This window comes from Drosophila subpulchrella, chromosome 2L, assembly GCF_014743375.2.
Source record: "Drosophila subpulchrella strain 33 F10 #4 breed RU33 chromosome 2L, RU_Dsub_v1.1 Primary Assembly, whole genome shotgun sequence".
Taxonomy (NCBI): domain Eukaryota; kingdom Metazoa; phylum Arthropoda; class Insecta; order Diptera; family Drosophilidae; genus Drosophila; species Drosophila subpulchrella.
In genome coordinates, this window is record NC_050610.1 from 9,284,677 (window position 1) to 9,311,494 (window position 26,818).

At 38.1% G+C, this 26,818-nt stretch overlaps 1 protein-coding gene across 2 annotated transcripts in view; it reads left to right on the forward strand.

The window, feature by feature from the left end:
- Positions 1-6,895: 6,895 nt before the first annotated feature.
- The window catches only part of LOC119546163 (inactive dipeptidyl peptidase 10), a 38,454-nt gene continuing 18,531 nt past the window's right edge, over positions 6,896-26,818 (forward strand). For both annotated transcript variants that reach the window (XM_037852282.1, XM_037852283.1), the window contains exons 1-2: positions 6,896-7,363; positions 24,253-24,906. In XM_037852282.1, coding sequence (XP_037708210.1) covers positions 24,877-24,906 — 30 coding nt within the window. In that variant the 5' untranslated portion in view covers positions 6,896-7,363; positions 24,253-24,876. The remainder of the gene's footprint in view (positions 7,364-24,252; positions 24,907-26,818) is intronic.

The window sequence follows — 26,818 nt, forward strand, 5'->3', positions numbered from 1 at the left end:
CTATGGGATGTAGTTTTCCGATCCGTCTCGTTCCGACTTATAAAGAACAGAAAAACGCTTTTTGGGAAGGTTTCATTTCGATAGTTGGAGTCAACGCCAATTTTTTGTATAAATTAAAAATCATATAAAACATTATAAACACATAAGGAAAATGCACAATGTACAAGTCTGTAATATTCGGGGCGAATACTTTTTTTGAGAGCAAAAGAATGATTGTAGGAGGTTAGATATAACAGGGATGTAGTCTGTTGATAAATCAGATAATATAAGGGTATTGACTCAAAGCACATAGGTTCCGAATTATTCCATTTACTCATGTGCAATCTAAAATGCATAGAACTGCTTGTGCGTCGAGTATACAACCAAGCAAAACATTTGCCTGTGGTATCAGCAATTTTCCTGTAGTTCCATCAGAACATGTGCTCATGTCTCGCAATTTTAGTTCGTTCCCAACGCCCTCACATGTGACTGAAACACCCACCTCCAGCTGTTGGAGATTTTGTTATTTCTCTCTGCTCCATATTGTACTTCTGTGTTTGCAGTTGTCCAGCAATATCCTTAGCGCCTGTTCCACAGGCCAGGAGACACATGTTCCCTTGCTTGGCCATACACTCCAAACCGAAATGGTTCCTTGGCAAACAGGCCAGCATGGCGTATGCGTAACATTCCCAGCTGTGGGGGCAGTGGGCAAATTGCATTCCGTGAGGGACTAGAAAATTCACAAAAATCTACTTTCAATCAATAATCGAATGGGCAAGTTTAGCGGGGGGGAGGGGAAACGGGAGATATGGGGTGCTTGAATTTAATTTTGCATGATTTGTGCTGCTCGTGTGACCAGCCTGTGGCCAATAAACGTGACTCGACGACGTTTCCTGGCTTTCCGGCTTAAGTCTTTATGTAAATTTGCTTTTCAACCCACCCCCTTTTCGGGGACTCCCCCGGTTGGTTGCAGGCTGTGGCAGCTGCAACAACATTGATGCACGTACGAACATAAATAACCGTTGTGCGGCGAAGGAAGTTTCGTAGCTCCAAAGCCCCCTAAAATTGTGTAAGCCGAGCTGCAAGCAATTGCCATTGAATTTGAGCCGGTTAGTCTAGCATTCAGGGATTATGCTATTTCCATATATCATTTATTAAGGTGCTACCTTACACTGATAAGAAAATGAAATAGAATAAACAAATATATGCACATTGAATTCAAAATGTCGTACTACATATTTGAGCTAAATACAGAAATATATTGTTCAATACAAAATATAGCCAATTTCGTGATTTAATTTAATAAAAAATGGAATAGTAAAAATAAATATCTGTATATTGAATTTAAAATTGTATATTAACTATTTGAATAAATACAAAAAAAATATTGCTTAATATAAAATATAGTAAATTGCGTGATTTAATTTGATAATAGTAGAAGGTAGAAAATATTAGTCAAATTTTCTTTTCATATTTTACATTATTAAAAACAATAATATCATATTAAATAGCATTTTAAAATCTTTAAATAAGCCAAAATTGTTGTTATTTTTTTGTTATTGTAAATATTTTCATATTTAAAGTAAATAAAAAACACAACGGATGAAAAACAGCATAAAATATTTAAACTGAATCTGAAATCCTTGGGTTTACGACGTTTTTTATAAGTGTACCAAAAGCGGAGAAATCCAAAACTTAAGGCAGTTAAAGTTTAATCTGTTGATTAGCTTTTTATTTTCCACTTTTTATTTAACTTCAAGTGTCTGTTTGATGCAATTAAGCTTTAATTAGAAATAACTTGAGGGGTCCTACAATTTTACGTAGAAAGAGAGGCAAAGAACATTGCATTTTCCACTTGACAGCAGCAGTTGAGTTTATTTTTGTGGCTGCCATGTGGTGTTAATATATATTTTACAGATATATATACATATAGATACTCGTTTATTTGTAAAGCATTTGCACACATGTCGAGGATGAGCTCGGCATTGTCAGACATTGGACTGCAAAGTTAATTTGCAATTGAAATGGCAAATAATAGAAAGCGTCGACCATTTCCACAAGCTGTCATTTTCCAAGGCAACGGAGGCAGATTCCATACAGATATAGAAGATTCAGACGTTTTCCTGTCCATCCATTGTGCCACTGGCCACAATTAAAACCGGAAGCCAAATTTTGCTCAAACATTTGCCTCTAGTTTTTCCATCGTTTAAGCATTTATAATCGCAGAATGTTGGGCATAAATTGAACAAAAGGCTTGGTGTGGTCCTTTGCCGAATATATGCGCATAAATTGAGGCAAATTACGCTGGTGGCTAATTATTATGCGTCGGTCCAGAGTCGCAACTATGACCTCATCGGTGGGAAGGCAGTGGGGGAGGGGGCAGGGATTAACTCTTGATTAGCCAGTTAGTCACTTCTGGAATGGGCGATATAAAAGCGGGAAAAATAGAACTCATAAAATGTTAATTGTCAGCAAATAGTGCTGCAGCTTGGCCATAAAAATCATGCAATGAAAAACAGATTGCAACTTTTAGCTCGAAACGAAGCGCAGATACACTTTAAACATTTTATAAAAATGATTTCAAAGTTTTTAAAATTATACAACTGTGATTAAGCTTAAAACCATGATTTAGTTCATCGTTATAGACAATATTTTAGCTATTAAAAGTGCTATGTATAGCATATATATTATAATATTTAAGATTATTATTCCATTAACTTTAGCATTAATTCGAGTATTCATTACCCTACCATAATTCATATTTACAACAAATTTGATCTCTTTCTATGTTTTTTAATAATTTTACCGTGTCTAAATTGCCCAACCACACAATTACAGTAAAATATTAAATAGCAGAAGATTAAAGCAATGCTACAGATACATATATAATACAGATAATAATAAAATATATTTAATAGATATAATATATGTAAAAATTAAGGAAAATAGTTTACTTTCAGTTTAGTATATATATTTTGCCAGAAATATAAATATAATTTTGGCTGTTTATTAGTATAGCCAAACTGAGAAGAAAATGAGCTATACCAAATCAAAAAGTACAATCGCTTTCTTGATTCTGCAGTTGTTTAGTTCTAACGACATTTTCAAGAGCTTTGAACATTTGATGTTGGCGTTAAGCATTTCCCATAAAGCCGCTTTTATCATCGATTCGTTTGCGCGAAAGTCATTGAAAAGTGCCAGCCATTGTATGGGACTCAATGTGGCTACTCCATGAAATTATGATAAACTATTATGCACATTTCAGGGGAGAAACTAATCTGGCATAATATTCAAATTGAATGCCCTGGCCACAATTCACGGTCCAACTCCGCCAATTAGACGAAATGCGTAATTATGAAATGAGATATGAACCACACCGTACCCTCGGGTTGGGATATACAGCTAGGGGTCGGTTTGTATGCAAATTTAAAGCTTCAATATCCCAGCTGAAATTCTCCCCGGCTATCATTTACATCAAAGAGCTATCAGAGCTGTGCCAATCATTGGAAAACCAAAACTTAAAGTAATCAAAGCCCAAACAAAACAAGAAACCCCAACAATGGCAGAGCTCGAAAAGGGAAGCCTAAAAATACCAAAAGAATGTGATGAAGGCACCACGGGCCAAGGGAACCAAGGGATACAAGGGAACCAAGCAGACCAAGGGGGCCATCGGAATGACGACCGATGGGGTCACATGGCAGCAAAGGATTACACGTGGCTGGGCGGGACTGGGATATCCCCGTTCGGGCCACTTGGGCACGCTGCTGCGGCTCCTTCACCGGAACTGCCATTCTAAGCAAAAGACAACAGCAAAACAATCCGCCCAGCAGCAGTACAGTGGATAACTTTCGACTCGCAAAGGCAGAAAAGTAAGAAAAATTCAGAGAGGAAAAGGGCACGGGAAACACGCATATGAGGTTTAATCGGTGCTGGAATTTTCCGTTCTGCCATCGATTGGTTTGAGTTTAAGTTCGTACTGTTTTGATGGTATTTTAATTTAGTAGGTACACAGTTTCTTAAAAAACGTTTAAAAATGTCATCGAATTTTTGGATGATATCTCTCTATAAAAGAAAAGCTTTGAAACATATACTTCGTAACATTTTAATTTTTTTTTACCATTAACAAGAGAGATAGCTAGTTTCGCCAAGTCGAAGTTTTTATACACTTGCAGTTCGTTCCTATTGGAGCAATGTAAATACAGAGCATTCAGGTTTGTAGAAAATTACAAAATAATCACAGAAATATTAATATAATGTTTAATTTCAGTAAACCAGTGTATAAGTTTTACCGAAAAAGAAAAAAAACGTGTTTTGAGCTTTGATGTTGTAATCGATGACTTGTTGATGACAGCCTAGTTGCTGTCATCGATAAATTGTTGATGACAGCCTAGCTTTGACTGATGACAGCTGTCTGCCAGCTGTCTGCCAGCTGTCGATAAATGTCAAAAGACACAACAGGTATCCATACCTTTTAACATTTTTTAAAAATTAGTTTTCCGATAATTTCTGTCGTAGCTATAGGATATAATTGTCCGATCCGGCTCGTTCCGACTTATACACTACCTGCAACAGAAAAAATACTTTTAAAAAGGTTTCATCCCGATATATTTAGATCTTTAGGACTAGTTCGCGTTGAGTAGGACAGACGGTCAGACGAACGGACAGGCGGTCATGGATAGATCGACTCGCCTAGTGATGCTGATCAAAAATAATAATATATAATTATAAATATAAATGAATATAATAAATAATAATTTGTGGGGTCTGAGGCGTATCCTTTACTGCGTTGCAATACCCTCTGCAAGAGTATAACAATACCTTGACGTAAGTAATTTATCTTTAAGGTTTATGTTCTATTCCCAAACGGTTTTACTTTTATTTAACCGATACCATTTTAACTTTCAAATATTATGTCTAAGCCGGACCTTTAAAAACCAACCCTTACCTGATGAAATCTGGCCTCAATTTGCGAGCAAAACCATTTCCGGTAACAAAGGAGTAAGCAACAAAAACAATGAAAATCATTTTCCGGTTCAGATCCTGTCTTCCCTAGTTAGGCAATTAAAATGCAATTAGCGTGAAGTTAATTAATTAATGCAGATCCCAGACAGACGCAGTTTTCCATTTGTGCACTTGGGTGCCCCAGTTGAGCACGTGTAAAATCAACATGTTGTTCCTTGGCATACATATGTAAATAGACCACCTTCCTGCGCTGAGCTACCAAACCCAAGAACACACACACACACACACACACACACACATTATTTTCCACGTGGAAACTATCTCTCCCCGTTTTAAAGCCCAGCTGAGAGTTTCCCGCCCGGGTTTTTCATCAACAAGTTTGCAGAGCTTGATTTTTGCATTTCTCGACTTCAGCCCGCTTGGCTCTCCACCAAGAAGACACACAAAAAACAGTGAAACTCACAGAAAATGTAACAAAACAAACAGATAAACAAACTCTCAAACAAACACACACACACACACATCCTAATAAAGGCACACACCCATAGAGAGGCACCCACTTATCCAGAGTCCAGCCCCCCTCCCCCCCACATTTCTTCCTGGATCCTAACCTTCCACTCCAGCTGAATTCCTTTCCGCCCTTCCGCTCCCAAAAACTCCCAGTTTTGGCTGTCCGCGTGCCTTACTTTTTGCCTCTGCAATTTGTTTTGGGGAAAATAAAACTTTTATAAAGCAAAAAGGAAGCCCTCTCTGCACGGTTTCTCTCAGCGGTAACAAAAAAATTCTCTTGCCATCTCTCTTACACTGGCAGAAAGCTGGGGAAGTACTGAAATTATTAAGACAGTGGGGCAATATTAGTTGAAAAGTGGAACTACAATATTTTCCGGAACAGGAGGTTAAAATACGAAATATGGAGCCTATTTAATGATTTTGGATATCCAAAATTTTTGTTCTTGTCTAAATGTCGTTCCTAAAGCTAAAACTTTTTTAATTATTATAAAAATTTTTAAAGTTCTGTATATTACAAAATATTTAATTTTTTAATTTAAGACAACAAGAGCGATCTATAGTTTTTCACAAATATTAATATATCAAATAAAAATCGTTGGTTTTAGAAACACCAATCAATTTTTAGAAATAACACTCAGGGAAAAACCACGTGCTAAAATCAAGTACAAACAGCCTTGATTTAAGAACGATTTTACAGTGTTAATGACCGTGAGTGGCAAGTCGTAACTAAACTCAAAATATTATTATTATATTAATATTAATAATATTTATCTCGTTTATTTCAGTTTCTAATACTTATTTCTCTTACTAGCATATAATAAAGAATTATTCGTCCTTAAATCATGCATGCAACTTTATTGTTAAATCGTTCTTGTTTTTAGGCTTAAGAATTATTCCTACTTGATTGTAGACCGAAAATTTCTGAAACCTAGTATTTTCGGTCCTTAAAATTCGTGCTTGAAAGCTGCATTTTGTTCTCGGGTTCTGTATTTTCCATGCTTGGCAAAGTTTTGACCCCGAAAATACTTGGTTAAAGCGCGAACTACTTGATTTTTTTCTGAGTGTGGCCTTTATAGTTCATGGTTTATTCGACTGATTGCAGTCAAAGACAACTTGTCACTACTCCAGTGTTATTCACCACATACTTCAAAACATGTTTTTAGCTTATAAAGAAGTAAATTGTAAATTAATTATAAAATAAGATTTATTTTTTTAAATTTCCAATCGCATTTTGTGCCACTGTGCCCACAGCTGGTTTGGTTGTGACGTTACGTATACGCAGTGGAGCGCCGCTGAGAGCGGAGGCAAAAGTCAGGCGAGAGAGCCGGAGAGCGGCAGTTGCGCTCTTTGCCGCAGTGTTGTTGTTGCTCCTGGCCTGGCCGCACGGATTTCCAGGGGTATTTCATCTGCCTCCGAATCTCGGGAAGCGTTCAGTTTCATCTGAGACGTTTGGCGCAGCGGTCGATACAAAAGAAAATCCGGCCAAACGCTGTGAAAAAATACGAACGAGGCAAGAAGTAGGCGAAAAACTCAACAATTTTTCTCAGCAACCCATTAATACTTGCAGTTTTCAATTAACTTTTCACGGGTGAAAACTCAAACAGTGACAAGTAAATAGTGAATGGTGATCTAGAAAAAATAGAACCAAGTTCGTTTGATCAACTTTTTGAAAGTATCCTGCGGTTCGGAAGTTTTGCATTTGCCGTCGCTAATTGTGAGAAAGCAACTGCAACTGACAGGCGGCAATCAGAAGTGAAAAAGTAAATCGAAAAGGAAAGGAAAAACTTTTGCTCCTGCCGCCGGTTTCGCTTTCCCTGCTCGCCACTTCATATCCAAATCCCGGGAAATTGTTCGCCTGCCAGGCCTCAAGCTGGGCGATTACCGCAAAATGACACGTGTCAGGCGCATTGTGGTGAGTCCTTAGTCCTTAGTCCCGAATCCTTATTCCTTATTCCGGCATCCCGAGAAACCCCTCGTCCTTGCGGAATTCCCGCCTTTAAAGCGAAACACTTTAATACCCACAGACACACACATTTTTCACCGCCCGAATTTCTGCGGCATGCCTTTTCTGCCCTTTGCCTGTTTTCTGCTCCAACAAATTGAATTTCGCATTTTAACGCGTTTGCATGACGACTTCCCCACCTTAACTGCTAATTTTATATATTTATTTTCATTTCCCAACGCAATTCGCGCTCTTTGAACTTTGACCATTCATCAATGGCTAATACACTTTAGCCGCAGGATATTATTAGGGATAGAAAGGAATATTTTTAGAATATTTGATAAATTTACTACACACAGAGAAAAGTCAGAAAAGTTCTCATCTGAGTTTAAAATGTTCTTAAAAATAGAATTTATATTGTATATCTCTACAAATAAAATATGAGTTCAGTCCGTAGTGTATACTTAAAAGTTGTTAAATAAACTCAATTTAACTTTTCTTTTCTCACCATTTCGTTTTAATATTGAGAGCATTTATACCAAAATGTACTTACACGGTTTTTAAGAACGAATGTTCTAAATTCAAGAACAATGTTCTTGGATATTTCTCTCTGTGCAGGAACTTCCAACAAAAATGCTCAATTTGATTAGGGTATCTTGGTCACCTACTGTTGCCTTTGCACGAATTTTTATTTTACGATTATTGCCGTCTCAGAAAATGTGGGATAAAAGGAGGCAGTAGTCACATTCACGTGATGTATACGCCCCGTATATCCAGGGGGTTTTCTTTCCTTTTTATGTCTTTTCTGGCCCAAAATCGTGAGGTTAAATTTAAGCACACAGACCAACTGAACCTTATCGCCAGGCCAAGTAGGCTGCCAGAAACAGAGGCCCATTGAGAGCAAGAAATCGCGCATCAATTTCCAAGAGTCCTTATCTAAGCCTTCAAACTGGCCAACTGGCTCTGTGGCTTTGGCAGCTCAATGGTGGCAAAAAATAACTGCAAAATTTCCACAAAAGACTAGAAAAAATGGAATGCAAATGCAGTTGGTGGAACTCTGGCGGAATTTCATTTTTTTTCGAGTAAATGTTCTACCTTTTAGGCTTATTTCGGGCAACAGCTGCAACAAGGCGCAAAGGTATGAAAATCCACGGGCGAAAACGCGGTCCGAAAAATGGTGGAAACAAAGCCGAAAAAAGCGAGATCGAAAAATGTCAAAACAGGCTAGCAAAGCGATGGGAGGAGGGACGAATAAAGGGGAATCCCCCACTAACTGAAACATTGTGAGGGCCAATGTCGAGCATACGCCACGTTGGACACGAATTTGAGCAAATATCCCGGGCTAAGTTGATTGAACCTTGAACGTAAACTTTTCCCTCTGTCAGGGCAGCTTTTCTAGGTTATCAGTTATCCGTTTAGGGCTTTTACTGCATTTGAACTTTGCCTCTGGTTTGGCCTCCAGGTAGATTTAAATAACCAATGCAGACACAGCCGGTTCCATTTCCGTTTTCATTTTCGGTTTTTGGGAAAATTAAATTGAATTTAAATCAATGTTTTTTCAAAATAAACAATTTGTTTAAACAAAATTTATGTGAAATAAGGTAATTTATTGCTTAGATTAAATAGGAATTTATAAAAGGTAACCAAAAAGATACATTGCAGATGTACTTCTAATATATATAGTAATAAAGTTAAGAATTTGTATTATTATTTACTAAAGACTTGTATTTGATATTGTAATTGACAAAAATCAATTTTTTAAATTTATCCATAATAACTACAGCAATTGCTAACCGATTAAAACTAAAGAAAAACTGCAAAGTTTTATAAAAGTATTTCAGTCTATGCTGTGAATGTGGTATGGCAACTGTGGAGAAAACGTTACTCGGAATAGTCATAAAGGCTAATTTGTGAGAGGAGATTTATCTAAGTGGGTGCCACTTTTACCAACAACTTCATTTGGCCAACTTGCGCCCGAGTTCAGCCATTAAAGATCATCAATCTGGCCTCATTATTCAAAAGGCCCCTGCCCGCATGGCTCGCATTAACCTGTTGTCAGCTGTTCGAATGCGGAAAATGCCTGCTTTTCCTTGGCAGGACGACACCCACACACACACAAATCAAATGTAAAAGGCACTTGTAAAATGTCCTGGTCGTCCCCGCCCCTTTCCGGTGAGGGCGTGGCCCTTGGCACAGCGCGTCACGTTTATCACAACAGGGCAATAAATTTCATTCGCCTTGTCCCTGCTCGCAGCAACATTTTATGGTCTCTTCATTTTCGACAGCTGCAAACAGTCGAATCCGAATGCCTTTGCATACTTGACGAGGCTTTGTCAATGCACATTATTATCTGGGTGAACAAACATATTTATTTTTCTTGGTTTTCTTCGTTTTTTGTCATTTTGATTGATGGCCATAAGCTCGACATTCTTGCCTCGTGTTTGCTTGCCGTTTTAATTAAAGTGAGAGGGGGTTTTTGGGGGGTTTTTCGGTGGGAAAGCGTGGAAAACTATGCTATGGTTACGAACAAGTTTTCTGCCAAGGCCGCCGGCACGCAACCATTCAAAAATATTATGTTTTCCGAATGGGTGTGAAGCTGAAGCCGCCAGCAAAACGCTTTTCGCTTAAGGATGAGGTGAAGACTTCTGGCATACAATCATTAGCAAAAATGCTATGTGTTTGATGGAACGGAAGGTTCTTCAGCTGACGGATGATGGATGATGAATGCGGTCTTTGCGGCTGCTTTTGTGAGCCTTATCTTAAGGAGCAAACGAAAGGGTGAATTTAAAATTCTGTCTGGCAAAAATTCCCTAAAATTATGAACCTATAAAAAGGCCATATTATTTTTGCTTCAAAGCCTTTTTGAATAACCAATTTTGGGGCAATCTCGCCGCATTACGTATACGCACTGTCATCCCCAGCACTGAATTTTAATAGCTTAGATTATGTTCCAAAAAAATGAGAAGGCATTCCCTCTACCGCTCGACTCTGTGTCCATTAGAGTTATGGTCGCCAATGTCCGGTTATAACATCCAGTACAGACCATTAGGCAGGTGAGGGTGGTTGTGGGTGGTTCTGGGTGGCGCTGGGCGTCTGGGAAAATATGTTTTCAGATGCTCTGATGCTCTTCCTGCCGCCGCTTTCGTTCTAAAATTGAAGTGCCAAGCCAGCGGGGTGTCAACACCGCAGTGCAACAACGACAACAGCATGAAATGGCTTGTTTTGGGGGGGGTGGGACGGGGAAAAGGGAAGATCCTTTCAGAAGGAGCAGGACGTCCAGTCGACAGACAGCCAACAAAGGCTGTCAAAGATGGGGCGGACCAAAGCCCACTCGCTGGCAGGCCAAATTGCTTTTTGCTGTATAAAAACCGGGTAAACAGCAGCGGCAACATCAACAGCAAAAGCAACAGCATCACCAAAGGCAGCAGGTGGTGGCATAGAGATGCCCCGGATTCGTGATCGTGTAGAAAAATTGTTAAAATCATTAACATTTTAAGGGTAACTCAAGCCGGTATTATGGCCATACCAAAGGGTTTCTTTATCAATAGTAGGTTTTACATAACAAAAACCTTTTTATAAAATTAGAATTTCTTGCAGGGAAACTCTAGTGTATTTTAAAACACAACTAATATTTGTAGTTCATTCACACATAATATTTACCCATTTAAAAGTGTCTTACAAATATTTATCTTATAAATTCCCTTAAAAACACAGTCAATTTAAAAGCCCAATTAACAGGCTTACAAATTGGCCAAGCATAATCATATCTTTAAGTGGATTCACACAGCAAACTGAATGCATTACATCCTTGTAATTTAATGGCAATTAATTATTGAATTTGCATTCCATCTGGCTGTGAACCGTATTATAGTTATAATCAAACCAGACACAAGCTCCTTGCTTGTTACCAAGTTTAATACTATAAATAAATTTACAGCATAATAAATAACAACTAGAGGACTCAATAAACTCTCAAATAAATTAATTCTAGTCATAATTTATAGTATTTACATATTAGATTTTCAATAGTTCCCTGGGCTCTCAGCATTGCCATTTGGAAAAGGTCTTAGGACATTGACTCCTCAGAATGACCAATCACGAGGACAGCTCCATGGCAACTTAGAGGCACCAAAAAAGATACGACTGCGAATGGAAAAAGAAGATAAAACCTATATATATATTTCTATGTAGATGCGTATACATAGTATATATTTCATTTTTGTGGCCTGGACCAAGAAAACTTTAGTGTTTGCACGGGGCATTTTAATTAAGCTAAACAAACGCACCGAAAACAATTATATACACTCTTGCCACTCTCACCTGGAAAACCCCAAGCCATAGAAAATGGCACATTTCTCGCCACCCATAGGATTTTATGCGGCTAAAGCCGCTTTACACTTCATTTCATTTCAATTTGAAGTTTTGTGTGTGGTGCGCCTTTTGCTTATGCTACGTATATTTTTTACTCGCACTTTTTATTTCTGGCTGCGGCTGCCAATTATGCCGGTAAGTTGCTTTATTATACGAGGGATACGGCCCTCTGCTCCTGAAGTCCTCGATTCCTCGCAATGGCTGCCATTTCTCCAAGCAATTCTCCGTAATAGTCCTCCTCGACGTCTTCCTGGTGTTGCTTTATTAAACCTTAGCAGCGCAATCACCAAAATGAGTCCACCCACACCCAGATAAACAGGCCAACACACACGTGTGGATCTGAGAATATATATATATTTATATATATATATACGTCAGGAGGTTTGTACAGAAACACCTCCGAGGGCACGTGCAACATTTGTATTTAAATTTGAATGTCTCTGCCGCCGGAGCGCTTCACCTTGCACACAGGCACATATATTCTAACACGCTACCAGACAGTCGCAGAAGAAGATACAAAAAGATATATATAAATACACACATCTGCAAGTACAAGAGACCCACACACACACAGGGGAAGCAACAATTTTCGCACAAGGTTGGCCTCAAAAGTTTTGAGAACAGGAAGAAAATCAAAAGATTTAAGTTGTTCAGATATGACCTAATTGATGGATAATTTTTTTGCTCAGTTTAGAGACTTTTACTCGTGAAATTATTCAGGAAATCCCTATATCAACCTAAGATTTTATTAAAAATCATAAATGTACGGAATAGAGGCCTTTCCTACTTTTCAAAGATATCCATTTCAATAAACAAAATTAGCATTTGCTATCTGTCAAATTTATAGGACTAATCTTCTTCCAATCTCTAATCCAATCTGTAATTGCTAATTTACTTAGAATTGCAAAAAGATGATTAATGAATTTCATTGGGAAGCTGCTCTCTAACATTAAAAAGAAGCCAAAGGAAAATGAAATATTTTCCAGAATCGTAAGAAAAATTTCCTTTTAATTTACTCAAAACTTTTCGAGATTGCGCAATTAATCTGGCCAAATCATAGGATTTCACTGACAAACATATTTTTCTAGGCAAATGATTCTGAAAACTTTTCTCCTACCGAATGAAAACTTAATCAAAGTTTGAGAAAAGTTTATGCTTGGACAAGACTGGAAGCCACCCGTTTGCATTACCTACCCACTCACACACTTAGCCGCTCAATGCCATGTCCATTCAACCTTGCAGGCACCTCCCAATCCCCCACCACCCCCTGGCGGTCTCTTACCACCCCACTCCTCGGAGGGGTCTTCGTCTCCCCAATGATTCAGAACATTACGCTCTGGTCGAAATGCGTTCGCATCAAACTATATAACACGTTCATATTTCTTACGGTTCGTTACCCATTTAATATTAAAGCAAATTGCTGACTGAGTTACCTCTACCACAGAAGAAAGGGGGCTTACAAACAGGGAAAAAATACTATGGATATAAGGTCTTATATTATAAATAATATTAAGTTTAGCTTTAACATTTAACCGTTTTAAAACTAATTATAATTATATTTTCTTTATTTTACCAGTTATTTGGCCGTTAAAATAAAATAAAAATCTGCAAATTATTTAAATTCTTCAATTCACTTTAAATAGTTTGATTGTTTAAATTGATACAACTTTTAAGATACATGTAAATTTTGGTCAAATAAACGTCAAATAACAAGAAAATAAAACTTGTCTACAAAATATCTTAGTTACTTAGGCCTAATACTCAACCTAACAAAAAGTCGTCCTAAACCAAAAATTGTATATGAAAAAAACGTCACAAAAATTTTTGGACGTTTTTTTTATATGAACTTTTTGGTTTTTGGGCGACTTTTTGTTAGGTTGACTTCTAGGCCTTAAAGAATATTTAATACACAATTTCAAAAGACCAATTCTGAAATGTTTATAGTTCCAACATTAAAACTATAAATTTGAAATAGTATTTTAATAGCTTTATCTTAACACAGGAAACTTTCAAAGTTTCGAATTAACAAAGTATTTTTTCTCTGTTTATTCGTATATGCGGAGTATTTTCATTTGTGCAGTTGGGTAGTTTGTCTTAGGCCTTTTTTGTTCTTTCTTGGGAACATTCCTCAGCCGTTACGGGCACTAAATGATATGCAAATAAAAACGTGGCTCAGCTACGTGAGCAGGCCTCATCCCATGTATGAGAAAAAATGGTGGGGAGTGGATTTGAAAGAGGGGGAATCCTACAGGCAAGGCGAAGAAACGGCTATTTAAATTCAAATTTAAATGGTGTGCTTCATTTTAGCGGCGCCAATTTCTCGACTACCTGGCATATGGAAATCTTTTTGTTCCCTGCACCTTAATTAACATAATTATGACCAGAAGCTGAGGGAATTTCAAAAAGTTCACCTCATCTTTTTGGCAAAGTTCGCCGCCATTTTCAGTTTTAAGAGCTGCACCTGGGAAAAAGGGAAAAGAAAAGAAAAGGGGGGAAAAAGTAGGGGCGGTGTTCAGATTTGTTTTTCCGGCACCCACAGCTATTTATCTTGAACGCGAGCTCCCCTAGAGTATGCAACATAAGTACTGCTAGCTCCCCACTCACACACACACACCCACACACAGACGGAGCTCGCACACACCGATGCACTTCGTGTTGAGTGCACTTTCCACTTTCACTTTGCGCTCGCTTGTTGACTGCTTCCATCTCACGTTGCTCTAGCCGTCCCTCTCTTCCCCCCTTGCTGCAGCCCATCCACTTTCATTATTTGCGTTTGGCTCACGCAAGTCTCGCACTACGCACACACACATGCAGACCTGCACCCCCACCCCTTCACACACACGAACACAAAACACTTTTCATTGTCATTTGCGCCTCAACGTATGCTACGCATCCTGTAAAAATTCGCTTTCAGCAGCTATTTTATCTCTCGTCATACTCTTTAAATGGGCATCTTAGTGGGCTTATAGAGCATCTTATCTTTTACTGGTGCGGGAGGGGTATCGTTTAGGAGGGGTATGTGGCAGATTGGACTAAACGTTAGTTTATGAGATTTTAAAAGCATAATACAACGGCACTCTAGTTTCGCTAGAGCACCGGTTAAAATATCTATAGCGCAGGTAGAGTTTTCAGAACCTTAAAAGCTCTTTTATAAATGTTTAAAAGGTATTACAATTATTTAAGCATGATTAAAATTGATCTTAAAGAAAACCACCTCTTTGAAGGAAATGAATAACGACTTCCTTTGGAAAAAAAATTTGAATGATTTGGATCCAGTATTTCGACTTTCAACGTGTATATTTTTAACTGCTGGAAGAATATAACTATATTTTGGTATATTCATTTTTGGTGGCTAACTAATATCTGATGAAAATATAATTATAAGTTATATAATTATAATTAAAAGTAGCAGAATAGCATTACACAGAGAGAAAAAGTACATTGTTCATAAACTGAGAACATTTGTTCTTAAAAACAATGTTCTCAATATCAGATCAAAATGGTGAGAAGAGAAAAGTTAAATTGAGTTTATTTAAGTAGTATTCACTACTGACAGGGCAAATAGTTTAGTAGTTGAGATATACAATTATACGCAATGAAAACATTTTTAACTTCAAAAATCACGTTCTATTTTCAAGAACATTTTTAGCACAGATGAGAACGTCAGAACTCTCTCTGGGTACTGTTTTTCATAGGAGTTTGGTTATTTATATTATAAAATATTTAAAAATGGTTGTACTTTAGTTAATCTTTAAATATCATGTTTTTCCCCACTTAATTCCATGTGATTCAGACACAATCCTGGCTTACAAGCGATATATCAATATGTAACTTTCGTACTTTAATAACAAGTAAAGAAAATGCAATGTGCCATTGTATAAGTTTATAATTAAAACAAACCCCCAGAATAGTTGTCCCACAAGTGCACATGAGCTTCCACCATTTTGTAGAAGACATTTTCACAATTGTTTATTCTTTTGGCCGACAGCATTTTGTGCTGACTAACTGGACACCCACTGACCCCCCAAACCCCATTCCCCATCTGGAAACTTATGCAGCAAGTTTTTGTCATTCCTTGTTTTTGTTCTATTTATATTTGTATTTGTATTTGACACTTGTTTTTGTTTTGGGCACCAAAAGAGGGGCGTGGTGTACAATGGGAACATACAGTTTTTGTCATGTTTGTTGATTGTGAAAGTTGCTGAAGCGCTTTTTAACAGTTTTCGTGACACTTTTCCGTACTGTGTGCCATGGCCGGCCATGGAATGTATATTTTATGTCATGTTGCCGCTGGCGAAGAGCAAGCGGGACACAACTGACATGGCCTGGGTGACCTTAATGGACACCAATGACATGTTCGAGTGGAAGGCATCCGGCAACCTGGCTGTCATGCCAAGCTCTCCACCGCTGGTATGTCTATAATGCAATTTTACGGTCATTTTAAGCCAACTCGGAATGCAAACTATGAATAATTCATAAGACAAGAGCAACAGAAATCGGAAAAAAAACGATTATCAATCAATTGGTATTGCAATTGAAAATTATGGGGAAAATTGTGTGGTTGTGGTTGCAGTGCGGCCGAATTGAACCAGTTCCTGCTGCAGTGCATCGCATGTGGCAAGGACATTGGCGAAAGTTTCCAAGCCGCATTCCATTTGCTAAAGAGCCTTTCGAATGGCTTTCGTTGTCGATTTCACCTCTGCGTCTTTCCAATTCCATTGAATTGTCGAGCGTAATGAGTTTTTGTGGCCGGCTTATTTAGTCGCATTCTGTGGGTCGCTTCAAAATGCGGCAATTTCGATAAATATTTATTTATAGAAGGTATCGACTGCCGTCAAAGGCTTTCAATTGCAGCTGGTTTATACTATATATGGCAGGCTAGGGTCCACAAATATTATGAAAACAAAGTATTTTTTTTTATAAAAGTTTTCTTTGTTGACTTCTCCTTTGTATCGTAACGAGCTTATTGAGTCGCTATTTGTAAGAATGTGGAAAGTTTTATAATAGTAGGGGATACTGTAGTTGTGGAGGCTAATATATAAAATTGGAGTACCCTATTAGATGATAATAATGAGAAAAAATGAACATTCTCGATATAATAATAATAATAATAATATAATGTTTACTATTTTCTATAAGAAACATTTATTGCATTTGTGAAGGCTAACATATAAAATTGGAGTACCCTATTAGATGATAATAATGAGAAAAATAAACATTCTTCAGACAATAAAATTATTTTTTCCCTATGAAACATTTATTGTTTTACCTTTTATTAGTAATTTCAGCTCAAAGCGCTTTTGTTGTATAATCTTTTCCACATTATTCTTTAAACACTTTGAGTTCTGACATTTATTTGCACCCATTACTCAATCTCTGGCCATCAATCTGACTCACCTTGTCCAGAATTTCGATATATGTAGGTGCTCTTGTAAGATTCTTCCGAGCGTCCAGAACAAATTACGCTCCATAAACATCAATCAGCGAAGCGTCTTCGTTCAATTGAAATTGAATTCGTGAATAGCCAGCTAATGGCGTATTTTCAATTCAAATTGAAATTATATTCTCTGTGTCTGTCTGTTTATATGTTTATAAATGCGTGGTCAAAGTTAATATATTATCAGATGGAACAGCCAACAATTGAAAACCTTTTGTGCTCAATTATTTTGTGTCTACGTTTATTTTTGCTGTTAAAAGGGAAGGTCACGATGATAATCAGAAAAGTATAACAATAAGCTTTTTATTGTTTTTCATGTCGATATTATTTATTTTTTCTTTAATATCCAAAGTAGTGTATTAAAAAAAGTGGTCCATAAAAATGTATTTATTTTTCAATGGTTTTATACCTTTCAATTATGCTATAAATAATTTCCCCCTGCGTTTTAATTAATGGTCCTCACACTCAGGGGCCCTCATGAATAAATAATGCTATTAAATTGAAAGACTTTGTTATTGCTGGAATGTAAGCGGAAAAATTTCACATTTTATGTGAATTAAATTGCGAACAATACTTGACCATGGACGATTATTGAGACTACCGCACAGACTGCTCATTTTTCTTTGAAGCACTTGATTCCCTCAATACCTCCGATATCTGTCAATCTGTCAAAGGAAAGGAAACGTCTTGTGGCCGACCTCAGAAATAGATGCTAAAATCATTTCAATCCTCTTCTGACATAACCAGACAGGGGAATCTTCGCATTTGCCTCCATTTGCAGTCTCACAATTCCGTGGCTTTGTTTGTTGGCTTAATGTAAAATATTGTGTGTACGCCAGGTTGAACATTAAAAGCTTTTTGCCACAATAATCAAAGCATTTTCTAGTTATTTATAGTCGGTTTTCCAACGTGAGGTGTGGTAGGGGTAATGTCAGGGGTTCGAATATATTACCAGGGATTATGTTCATAAGAGTGAATGAGGGGTTTAAATACTTATATTCTGAATTGAATAAATTGTCGAAAACACCAGTTTCCTTTTTTCAATATTTGAAAAACAGGTAAGATAAGATAAGTTTATTTTTCCCGCATTTGAGGAATTTTATTTTATTTCTTGTTCTCAAGTAACCCATTTAATCTTGAGTAAAAAGTGTTTAAACAATCCCATCTTTATTTATTTAAAACCAATTCAATTGACCTATGGATTACTATGAAAACAAACTGAATTTTTAAACAAGTCGAACGAGTGTTATGTAGTAAATCTGTCAATTAAAGAAAACAATTTTCGGGTAAATTGAAGCATACGCGCAGAGTTCATTCAGGGAACTTCCCATTAAGCTGACCTTTGGTTCGTTTATCCCCAATAGGTCATCAGCACTTAAATGAACAACCCACGCGTTCCGCACATATATCTTCTTTTTGGTAAAATTTCCACATTATCTGGAATCGAACGATTGCACTTTGTTTATTGATCTTGATGAACTTTTGCTTTTAATATTGTCTCATCCCACCTATGTGTATTTGGGCCTTCCGTCCATTGTCTCCAGTTCTCTCAGCGATGTTTAAACATTTCTGGGCCTGTTTATTTTCGTAGAATATTTTCATGCCGATTTTTACAATTCGGCGGCGGCCGTGTTTGTTTTGATAATTTTTGGATGTGCACGCTGGAAATTGCCGCGCTCTCCACCAGGCTTTATGTAATTTTCTTTTTTCACGGTCTTGAATTTTACAAGGTGAAAAATGTTCTTTGGAAATGTGGACCATAAATTTGAACCGAAATTGCTCCAAGAGAAAAAAGAAAAATCGAAATAAAGCCAACACGGAACGAAACAAAACGAGGAGACATGAACTTGTCTCTTATTCCCTGTCATTTGTCGTCGTCTTTATTTGTTTATTTACTTTGGCTGACTTCCCCTCTAATTTGGCTTTTATGCCTCGCTTTACAATTCGACAATCTTTTGCTGTCCAAGCTAACTAGTCTCGTTTCTGGGGGCCACTTTCGGTTGTCTTTGCCCAAATTTATTCCAATTCTCGGCCTGAGTTTCTGTCTCTGTTTCTGTGCTGTCTGGGCAAACATGCCGAGCATTTTGCTCGCCTCAATGGCCCGGCGACTAGCCTGTTTATGTTTATGGGCCCTAAGCCGACGCGTCCTTTGCTTCGGGCCATAAAGTGTTGGCGCCATTCGGCGGAAGTATCTGAAATCAACAGAGATGCTGGCCAAATCAGCTGGAAAACATAACACATAATTCCATGCCCGGGAAGTAACTTTCAACCCCACTTTGTTGTTTATAAGAAAGAAAAAATCTTAAAAAATACACAGGAGGTTTTCAATTACCCTGGGAAATACATTTTTTCGCTGCCTAAAAGTATGCAGTAAAAAATATATATGTACTTTAAGCTTAGAAGTTTACACTGAACCTTTTTCAATGCATACTGTTAGACACCTATAATTACATTTATAAGTGATTTCAGAACGATTGTGACTTGTATGACTCCCTCCATGGATAGGGCTTACATTTTACAATTAAAGGAATACAGAATTTGATAGTACTGAAATTTCTCATTACAATACTTAAACTAAAAAGAGGCCTATAAGGGTTGGAATATTTAAATGTACCCTTTTACTAAGAAGCTCTTTTCAATAGCATCTTTTCAGTTCTCTTTAAATACCTCTGTTCAAATTCAATGGGTTTCTATGGCACCCTTAATATAGATTCCTTTGTGCGACCCCTAACCTTCTTGAGCTACAAGTACCCAACTTAAAGTTTCCTGCCTCAGCCGCATCACTGCCCAAAAGCACTTCAATCTAGGGACAAATCAACTGCTGTTAGCCAGAGGCAAAGCATCTAAATTTGGCATTCGGCATTGTTGCCAACACATCGTATAAGACAATTTTAAATGGGAGCTGTCGAGATGGAAATCTCTGGTTGCCGCCAAGGCCAAAAGGCTCAGGCCGTGCCATAAGAGACAATTTGTTTGGTCCTGCTTTAAGCCCGGGCTCGGACTGGCTTGCACCATGGCCAAAGGCATTTATTATTTTTCTTAATTAAATCTTAATTTTCTTCCGCCTGCGTGTGTGTGTGTGTGTGTGGGGAGGGGGGGCTTAAAATAAATGAACGACTGATGAATGCAACCGCTGGGTTTAATGTTGATACAGGAGCGGAGTTAAGAGCTCACGGTGTGCAGATTGGTGCAACGCGGGGCGACAACAATAAAATTGCATGTCAGTCAGTCGCCATCCGGTCGAAATCCGACCCCCATGCCAACCCTTGACCTCTGCAACTGTGTACATCGAAAGCCATTTAAGTTGAGCTCCGTGGGGGCTGCGAATGCCACTAATTAAGCCTAATGGCGCATGAAACATGCATTAAAACTAATGTGCAAGCCCCGTCGCCATAGTCACCGAAGGGTTCAAAGAGATGGCCTTGCCATTTCCCTCCCCCTGGGTGGGTTCTTTCTGCCCCGTTTAATGGTGACAGCCTAATTTTATGCTACGCAATATTTTGTTGTTCAAGTGGGAGGCAGTTCCAAGCTGTTAACGGGCGGGCAAAAGGGGCTCGTTAAGAAAAATTATGGTATACAGTATTGCGCAACTAGTTGGTCAATTTGATTATTTGCCATTGCAATTGCAGCTTTATACGACATCTTAAGTTTGTATTTTTTCAGGAATTTTTTCATTATTCAGGCTTAAAAATACTTTTACTTTAACATGAAGAACATGAGAAAACCAATAAAATATTGTGTTGCTAAAATGTGGCTCAACAGTTTGGATTGTAAGAAAAACTCGGACGTAATTCAAAATTTGATTGCGGAATATTTTTCGCTAAACTGAACTTTAACCTGAGGTTAGGGAACTGCAAACTCATTTGAAGCACTATTTTTTAGGCTCACATGATATGACCCTTGCATCATTTTATTGTTAAAGTGTTGTTGAACACTTCCCAATGAATGTTGTGAAAGTTTCTAATTGCAATAACATATGGATTCCCTTTACCATAGATTAACCAGGGGTTAAATAATTAAAGTTTCGATTTAAGGACCCTTTTAAGGGGCACATGATTGGACCCCCTGCAATTCCCCACGCCAACAACTATATATTTGCTGTGTTGTTAAAGTGCTGTTGAACATTTCCCAATGGATGTTATGAAAGTTTCTAATTACAATAACTAATGGATTCCCTTTTCGATGGATTTTAAATGTGATTTAAGCTAAGTTAAATTTATAGCTCTCTCAAAATTCGATTGCGGTTAATGGTTCGGTAAACCCACCTATAACCAGTGGTTAAATAATCAAAGTTTCGATTGAAGGACCCTTTAAAGGGGCACATGACTGAAACCCCTGCAATCCGCCCCTCCAACAACTATACATTTGCTGTGAAGGAGCACTGAACCGACCACTAATGAAACATTATGGCTGTCGTAGTAAAGCAGCCAGGAGTCAGACAGCCCGGCCGCAAAGCCCCTAAAAACGTTTACGGTTTACGTATACGTATACGATTATATACGTGCAACATGGGACGCGGTCCAACCGATAAGTGGCACGTAGCAGCGACGGCAAAAGCCACAAAAGTGTCCTCTCAAATTGCCCGCCTGCAACACGTTTCCCAGCAGCTGCAATTGATTTTCCCTGGCAACAGTTACCGTATGTGGGCAACATTTCAGACATTTTGAGCGGGGGCTTCTTTTAAAATAATCAACAATTCATATTGCACGAATGTAGATTTGGTGTACGAGGTTTTGCCGCTTCATTGAAGCAATAAATTTAAAATTTTCGCAAAATGCCATGAGCATGATATACGACTGATGAGATATATACATTCGAGTGTGTTGGCATAGCACTTTATGAGGCGGGTGCGGGCACTCGGCCTTCAACCGGAAGCGACTTACGCACGGTTGCATTCTGCCGGAAGTTGGGCGGAGAGCGAGATAGAACAATAAAAGTCGGAGGGGCTATGGAATTCATATTCCATTTCCATTCCCATTCCCCCACTCGAATGAATGTCAACATGTTGATAACAAAATACATGAATTCAAGTTTGCAGAGAAAGCTAAAATAAACTTTTTGTAAAAAATATCAAAATGAAAATACAAACCGTGACGAAGTGGATGTGAATTTTCCACACACACACAGAGCATTTGCCATAAAAGGTTGCATACTAAATTTAATTCCAACTATTAAGCCATGCAATTTTTATTCCCCGACGTATTTTAAATGCAGAACGAATGCTTACAAAATATTTCAGCCTGCGCATAACAAACAATTACCAACATATTTACTCTTAAAATGTTATTAACCAAATTTAAAAAAGGCACATAAAATACCGCCAATGTGAAGGAATTTAAAGAATTTTTAAATGCCATATTGTTCAGGGGAAAAAATAAAAATCATTTTATGAAAACAATATAATTCGCGCTTGGCTGGGCAACCGACCCAGAAATAAAGCAAAACAATACAGAACAAAACACGGGAAGAGCTCCAAACAATTTGGTTACCAAAAAATTAATGATATTTATGCTGGCTACTACTCGTATACCAAACATTTCCATTGTTTCCCGAACTGACGTTTAGAACGGGGATTGTGTATTCTTTTATACACATTTTATTTTAATTTATAGTTCTGGCCGACGGCTAAGGTGAAAGTCGAGCAGAAACCGCACAATGACCGAAAGTTTATGCATTGTAATGCGTTCCAAGGAAGAGTGCACAGTGAATGCTCCCAAAAGATGACTCAGGCGAATGATAAACACTCTTTGCCTCCACCACCTCCTTTCTGGGGATCTATTGTGGATTATTTGTGTGTCATTGGCTATTTAAGCCGAAGCTTCTCTGGGGGCCAAGCTCTAACGATTTGCAGAGGAGGCAGCCAGTGCAGAGCGGTGTTTTGTGGTTCCATTTGGGTGTAGAGTGGTGTCATTTGTCTTCCTCAGGCCATGGGGCTATAAAGCTGACATTCTGGGTAATTATAGTATAGTATATATATAGAAAATAGCTTTGTTAGCCTTCGGATTATGGGGATAACGTGAGCTGGATCCTCTAGGGGCTCTACAAGTTGTTAAGTCATTGTTGTGGAGGAGTTGCAGCGGCAAAGCTTTAACGAAATCGTTATTCAGATAATATAAAAACTTAAATTCAAATATTGCATTTACTTTTAAGTTCATTTATAACTAATCTCCGAACTCTTATTATTTATTTTCACTTACTCCCTCTATCCACTTAATTCTCCATTAATGCCACGAATCAATAAGCCGTATTAAAATACCACCTCCAACCAACTGTGAATATCCCCCCTATATGCATTTTAGCCATCGTTTACTGTGCAAGCATTTTGCATAATAAGCTGCTTAGACGGGGCATCAAGAAAAAAAAGGAAAGGAGCAAAGTAAAAACTTGCCATAACTTAAATTGAAAATGTAATGCTATTAACACCCCCCATCCGCCCCATGGGTTAAATTTGCATATAACAACCTAGTCATGTTTAAAGTGTTGAATACGCGCCCCCCATTTTCCATCGCATGCCACATTTTGCATAGTAAACAGATTAGTTTTTTGGGGGGCAACCCTACCTGCTGCATGTTCTACATCCACAACTACACAACAACTACTACATAAAATGGAAACAAAGGCAACCCTGCAGTGTTGCCATCTAACAAGTAATTAGAACTTACATTGCCTGCTTTTGGGCGGTGGCCTTTGTTTATGTAAATATTTAAACACTAGACTACTTAACCCACATCCAAATGCCAGTGAAGCCAAGCAAAACACACTCATGAGCACAACAACACAAGCAGTCCCAAAAAGTATGCAACACAGAAGCAAGGAACATGTGTCATGTTACATAAGCACCCCCCCCACTAACTTACACACACATGCTTGCAAGGCTAAAAGCACAACACAACAAATTGGCACTAACAACAACTGCAACAACAGCAACACACAAAGATGATGAACAACAAAACACCAAAGCAACAAGAAAATATTTAAGCAAGAACTGCATTTTAAAATATATTGTGTGTTTTTTCTTTCCATCCCAAAAAACCACTCTATTCCAATTTAGCGCTTGGCCTAAAAGTATGCTGCATCATTAGTGTCACACCAACGACTACAACTACACCAACAGCTACACCAACGAGGGAAAAAAGGAAAACTGAGATCTGCGACCGACTGCAGCTGGGAAAATTGAAAATGTATGCTCATTAGCAAGGACAGCAAAAGCGCATTGCAAGGACCTTAGCGAAAAGTTCCTAAGTCAAGCGTCGAAGACCAAAAACAACGCCCATTCATAATTAGCAACAGCTACAACAATACAACAACAATTTTGAGGGGTGCCTGATGGGCCGAAGGACATCTGGCAAAAGTCAAGGACGAGCTGAAAAATCATTTACGATAGCATGGCCCAAGGAAGCAACTCCAGTTATCTAGAGCCCCACAAGAAGCCAGCTGCCTCAGTAAGCTGATTTTGATTTTGATTTCAGAGAATTAGACAAATTGGAAGAGCTTTCAAACAAAATCGCCGGGGAAAATTTATAGATTCGATTAGCAATCTTAAAAGCATAAGGCCTGCGAAGAAACAACGCAGAGATAACAGCCGGCGGCTTCTTTAATTTGTCAACCATCCAGCACCCATCCACCCAACGGACTTCCGCTAAATCCATCGCCCTAAGCCCACAAACACCGAGTCATGCCTGAGCAGGATAATTACGATGATGAGGTAATTTCTTTTGTTATACAACCGGCGGAAAAATGCGAATATGTTTTGAGCCCAAATATAATTAGGCATAATTAATTTTAAAAACAAATATTACCCAAAACGTGTGTGCGCGTGCCGGGTTACCCAAATCCGTATCTTACTTCCTGAATTCCAGGGATTACCAATCCAAGGAAACCCAAGCTGGTTGGTGGGATTAAAATTTTAAATTGTTTAATGGCGGGGAAAATTGAAAAGCGCTAGCAGAATGTTGGTATTGGAAAGTGGGACTAGCTGGCGTACGCAGAATGCAAGGGTTATTGTTCTGGAATTTAATTATCATATTTATAAGCTTTGGCTTTTCGAGGAACTATTGCTCTTACATATATTGTAAATTGTTTTTGAAGGATTTTTCAGAGCTTAGGGACTTCTTTTATGAAATCAATCAATTTTTAAAATATTTGTTCATGTAAATTAATAAATTGTAGATAGGAAGTAAAGAAGTTTCATAACTAAAATTGTTTAATATAAACAGAATGTGTTCTTTAATATTTTAAGCATAATTCAAAATTGTGTTATTTTGTTTCCCTAAAACTCATTTAATAGACATGGCTTTTTTAAAATTATAAAAATCGCCAAGAATATGTTTGATTCATAGGCTAAAAATATTCCAAGTAATGTACAAGATGGGGGCAACAATTATTTTTAGGATGTTTACCCCAAGGACTTACAAAAAGTTTTAAGTCGGAGCTTTCCATAATTTTGCTCAACTTAAATACTTACACTGAGTTTTAGATGAGATGGTAAAAACGAATGGCCACCACCCAGTGACACTTTGGGAAATCCCTGATTGGTTTGCCCAGAGATTACCTTCCGCGATTGGACTTATTATTAGCCCCACTTGGCCGACAAGCTGACTAAGCTCTTACATCGCCACTTCAGTCGCGACTCACTCTGATTTCGACTTGTGGAAATACTTGGGGATGGCGGAAAAGTTCACTTAACGAGTCGTTGCCGGGAAACTTGAATTTCCATCTTCCTCATCCTCCTCCGCTTTTCCGCCCTTTCCGCTGACTTTGATGGTCAGCTTTTCCCGCTTGACTGCATTTTTTGCGGCGCCGAGGAATCAACTCGGCGGTTCTACGATGCTAATTGAAATAAATTCCGCATGTTATTCAAATGCAAAGCGCCGACAGTGGCGACTACAATTGCAAAATTGAATTAGCCATGCACCGCATGTCCGTGACTGTATGTGCTCTGCATACTAAGTTGTCTGGGGAGGGGGGTGATGAGAATTTTCCATGCCAAGTGGGAGTGTCAAATGGCTGCAAAGATAAACAGCCAGTCGAAATGGCAATCAGCCATTCGAGCGGAAATCAATTAGCCGGAATTTCCACTCCGATTTCCACCCACTGACGATTTGGTTTTTGGCAGCGTTAAGTTTTGCTCATCTATTATGGGATCAATTGAGTTTGACAGTGGAATTTCATGTTCATATTAACTGTTTTGACTATGCTAATGCCCGCTGATGGGTGTTTTTGTGCAAGAGGAATTCCACTCAATTGAGCACGGAAAAAAGGTGTCGAATAAAATCATTCAATAGAGATATATGGTTCAAATTTACAATTGTTGATTGGATAAGTCGATAGACATAATAATAAGGTATCGATGTCCTTTCGTTATAATAATTACATTTATGGATGCCTGTGTTCCTACTTTATAGTCAGAAAATCAAGAGAGAACGCTTTAATCGACGGCCTCGACTATCAGATACCTGTTACGCAGCTAAGTGCGAGGGAGATGGAGATATGCACGCAGCAAAGCGACTGTTTCCAAAATAGCCCACCCTGCGCCACCTAGCGTCGATTACTTTATTTGCTTATAACTTTTTAATGCTATGTCCGATTTAAACCATCTTTAACATGAAGATAGATAT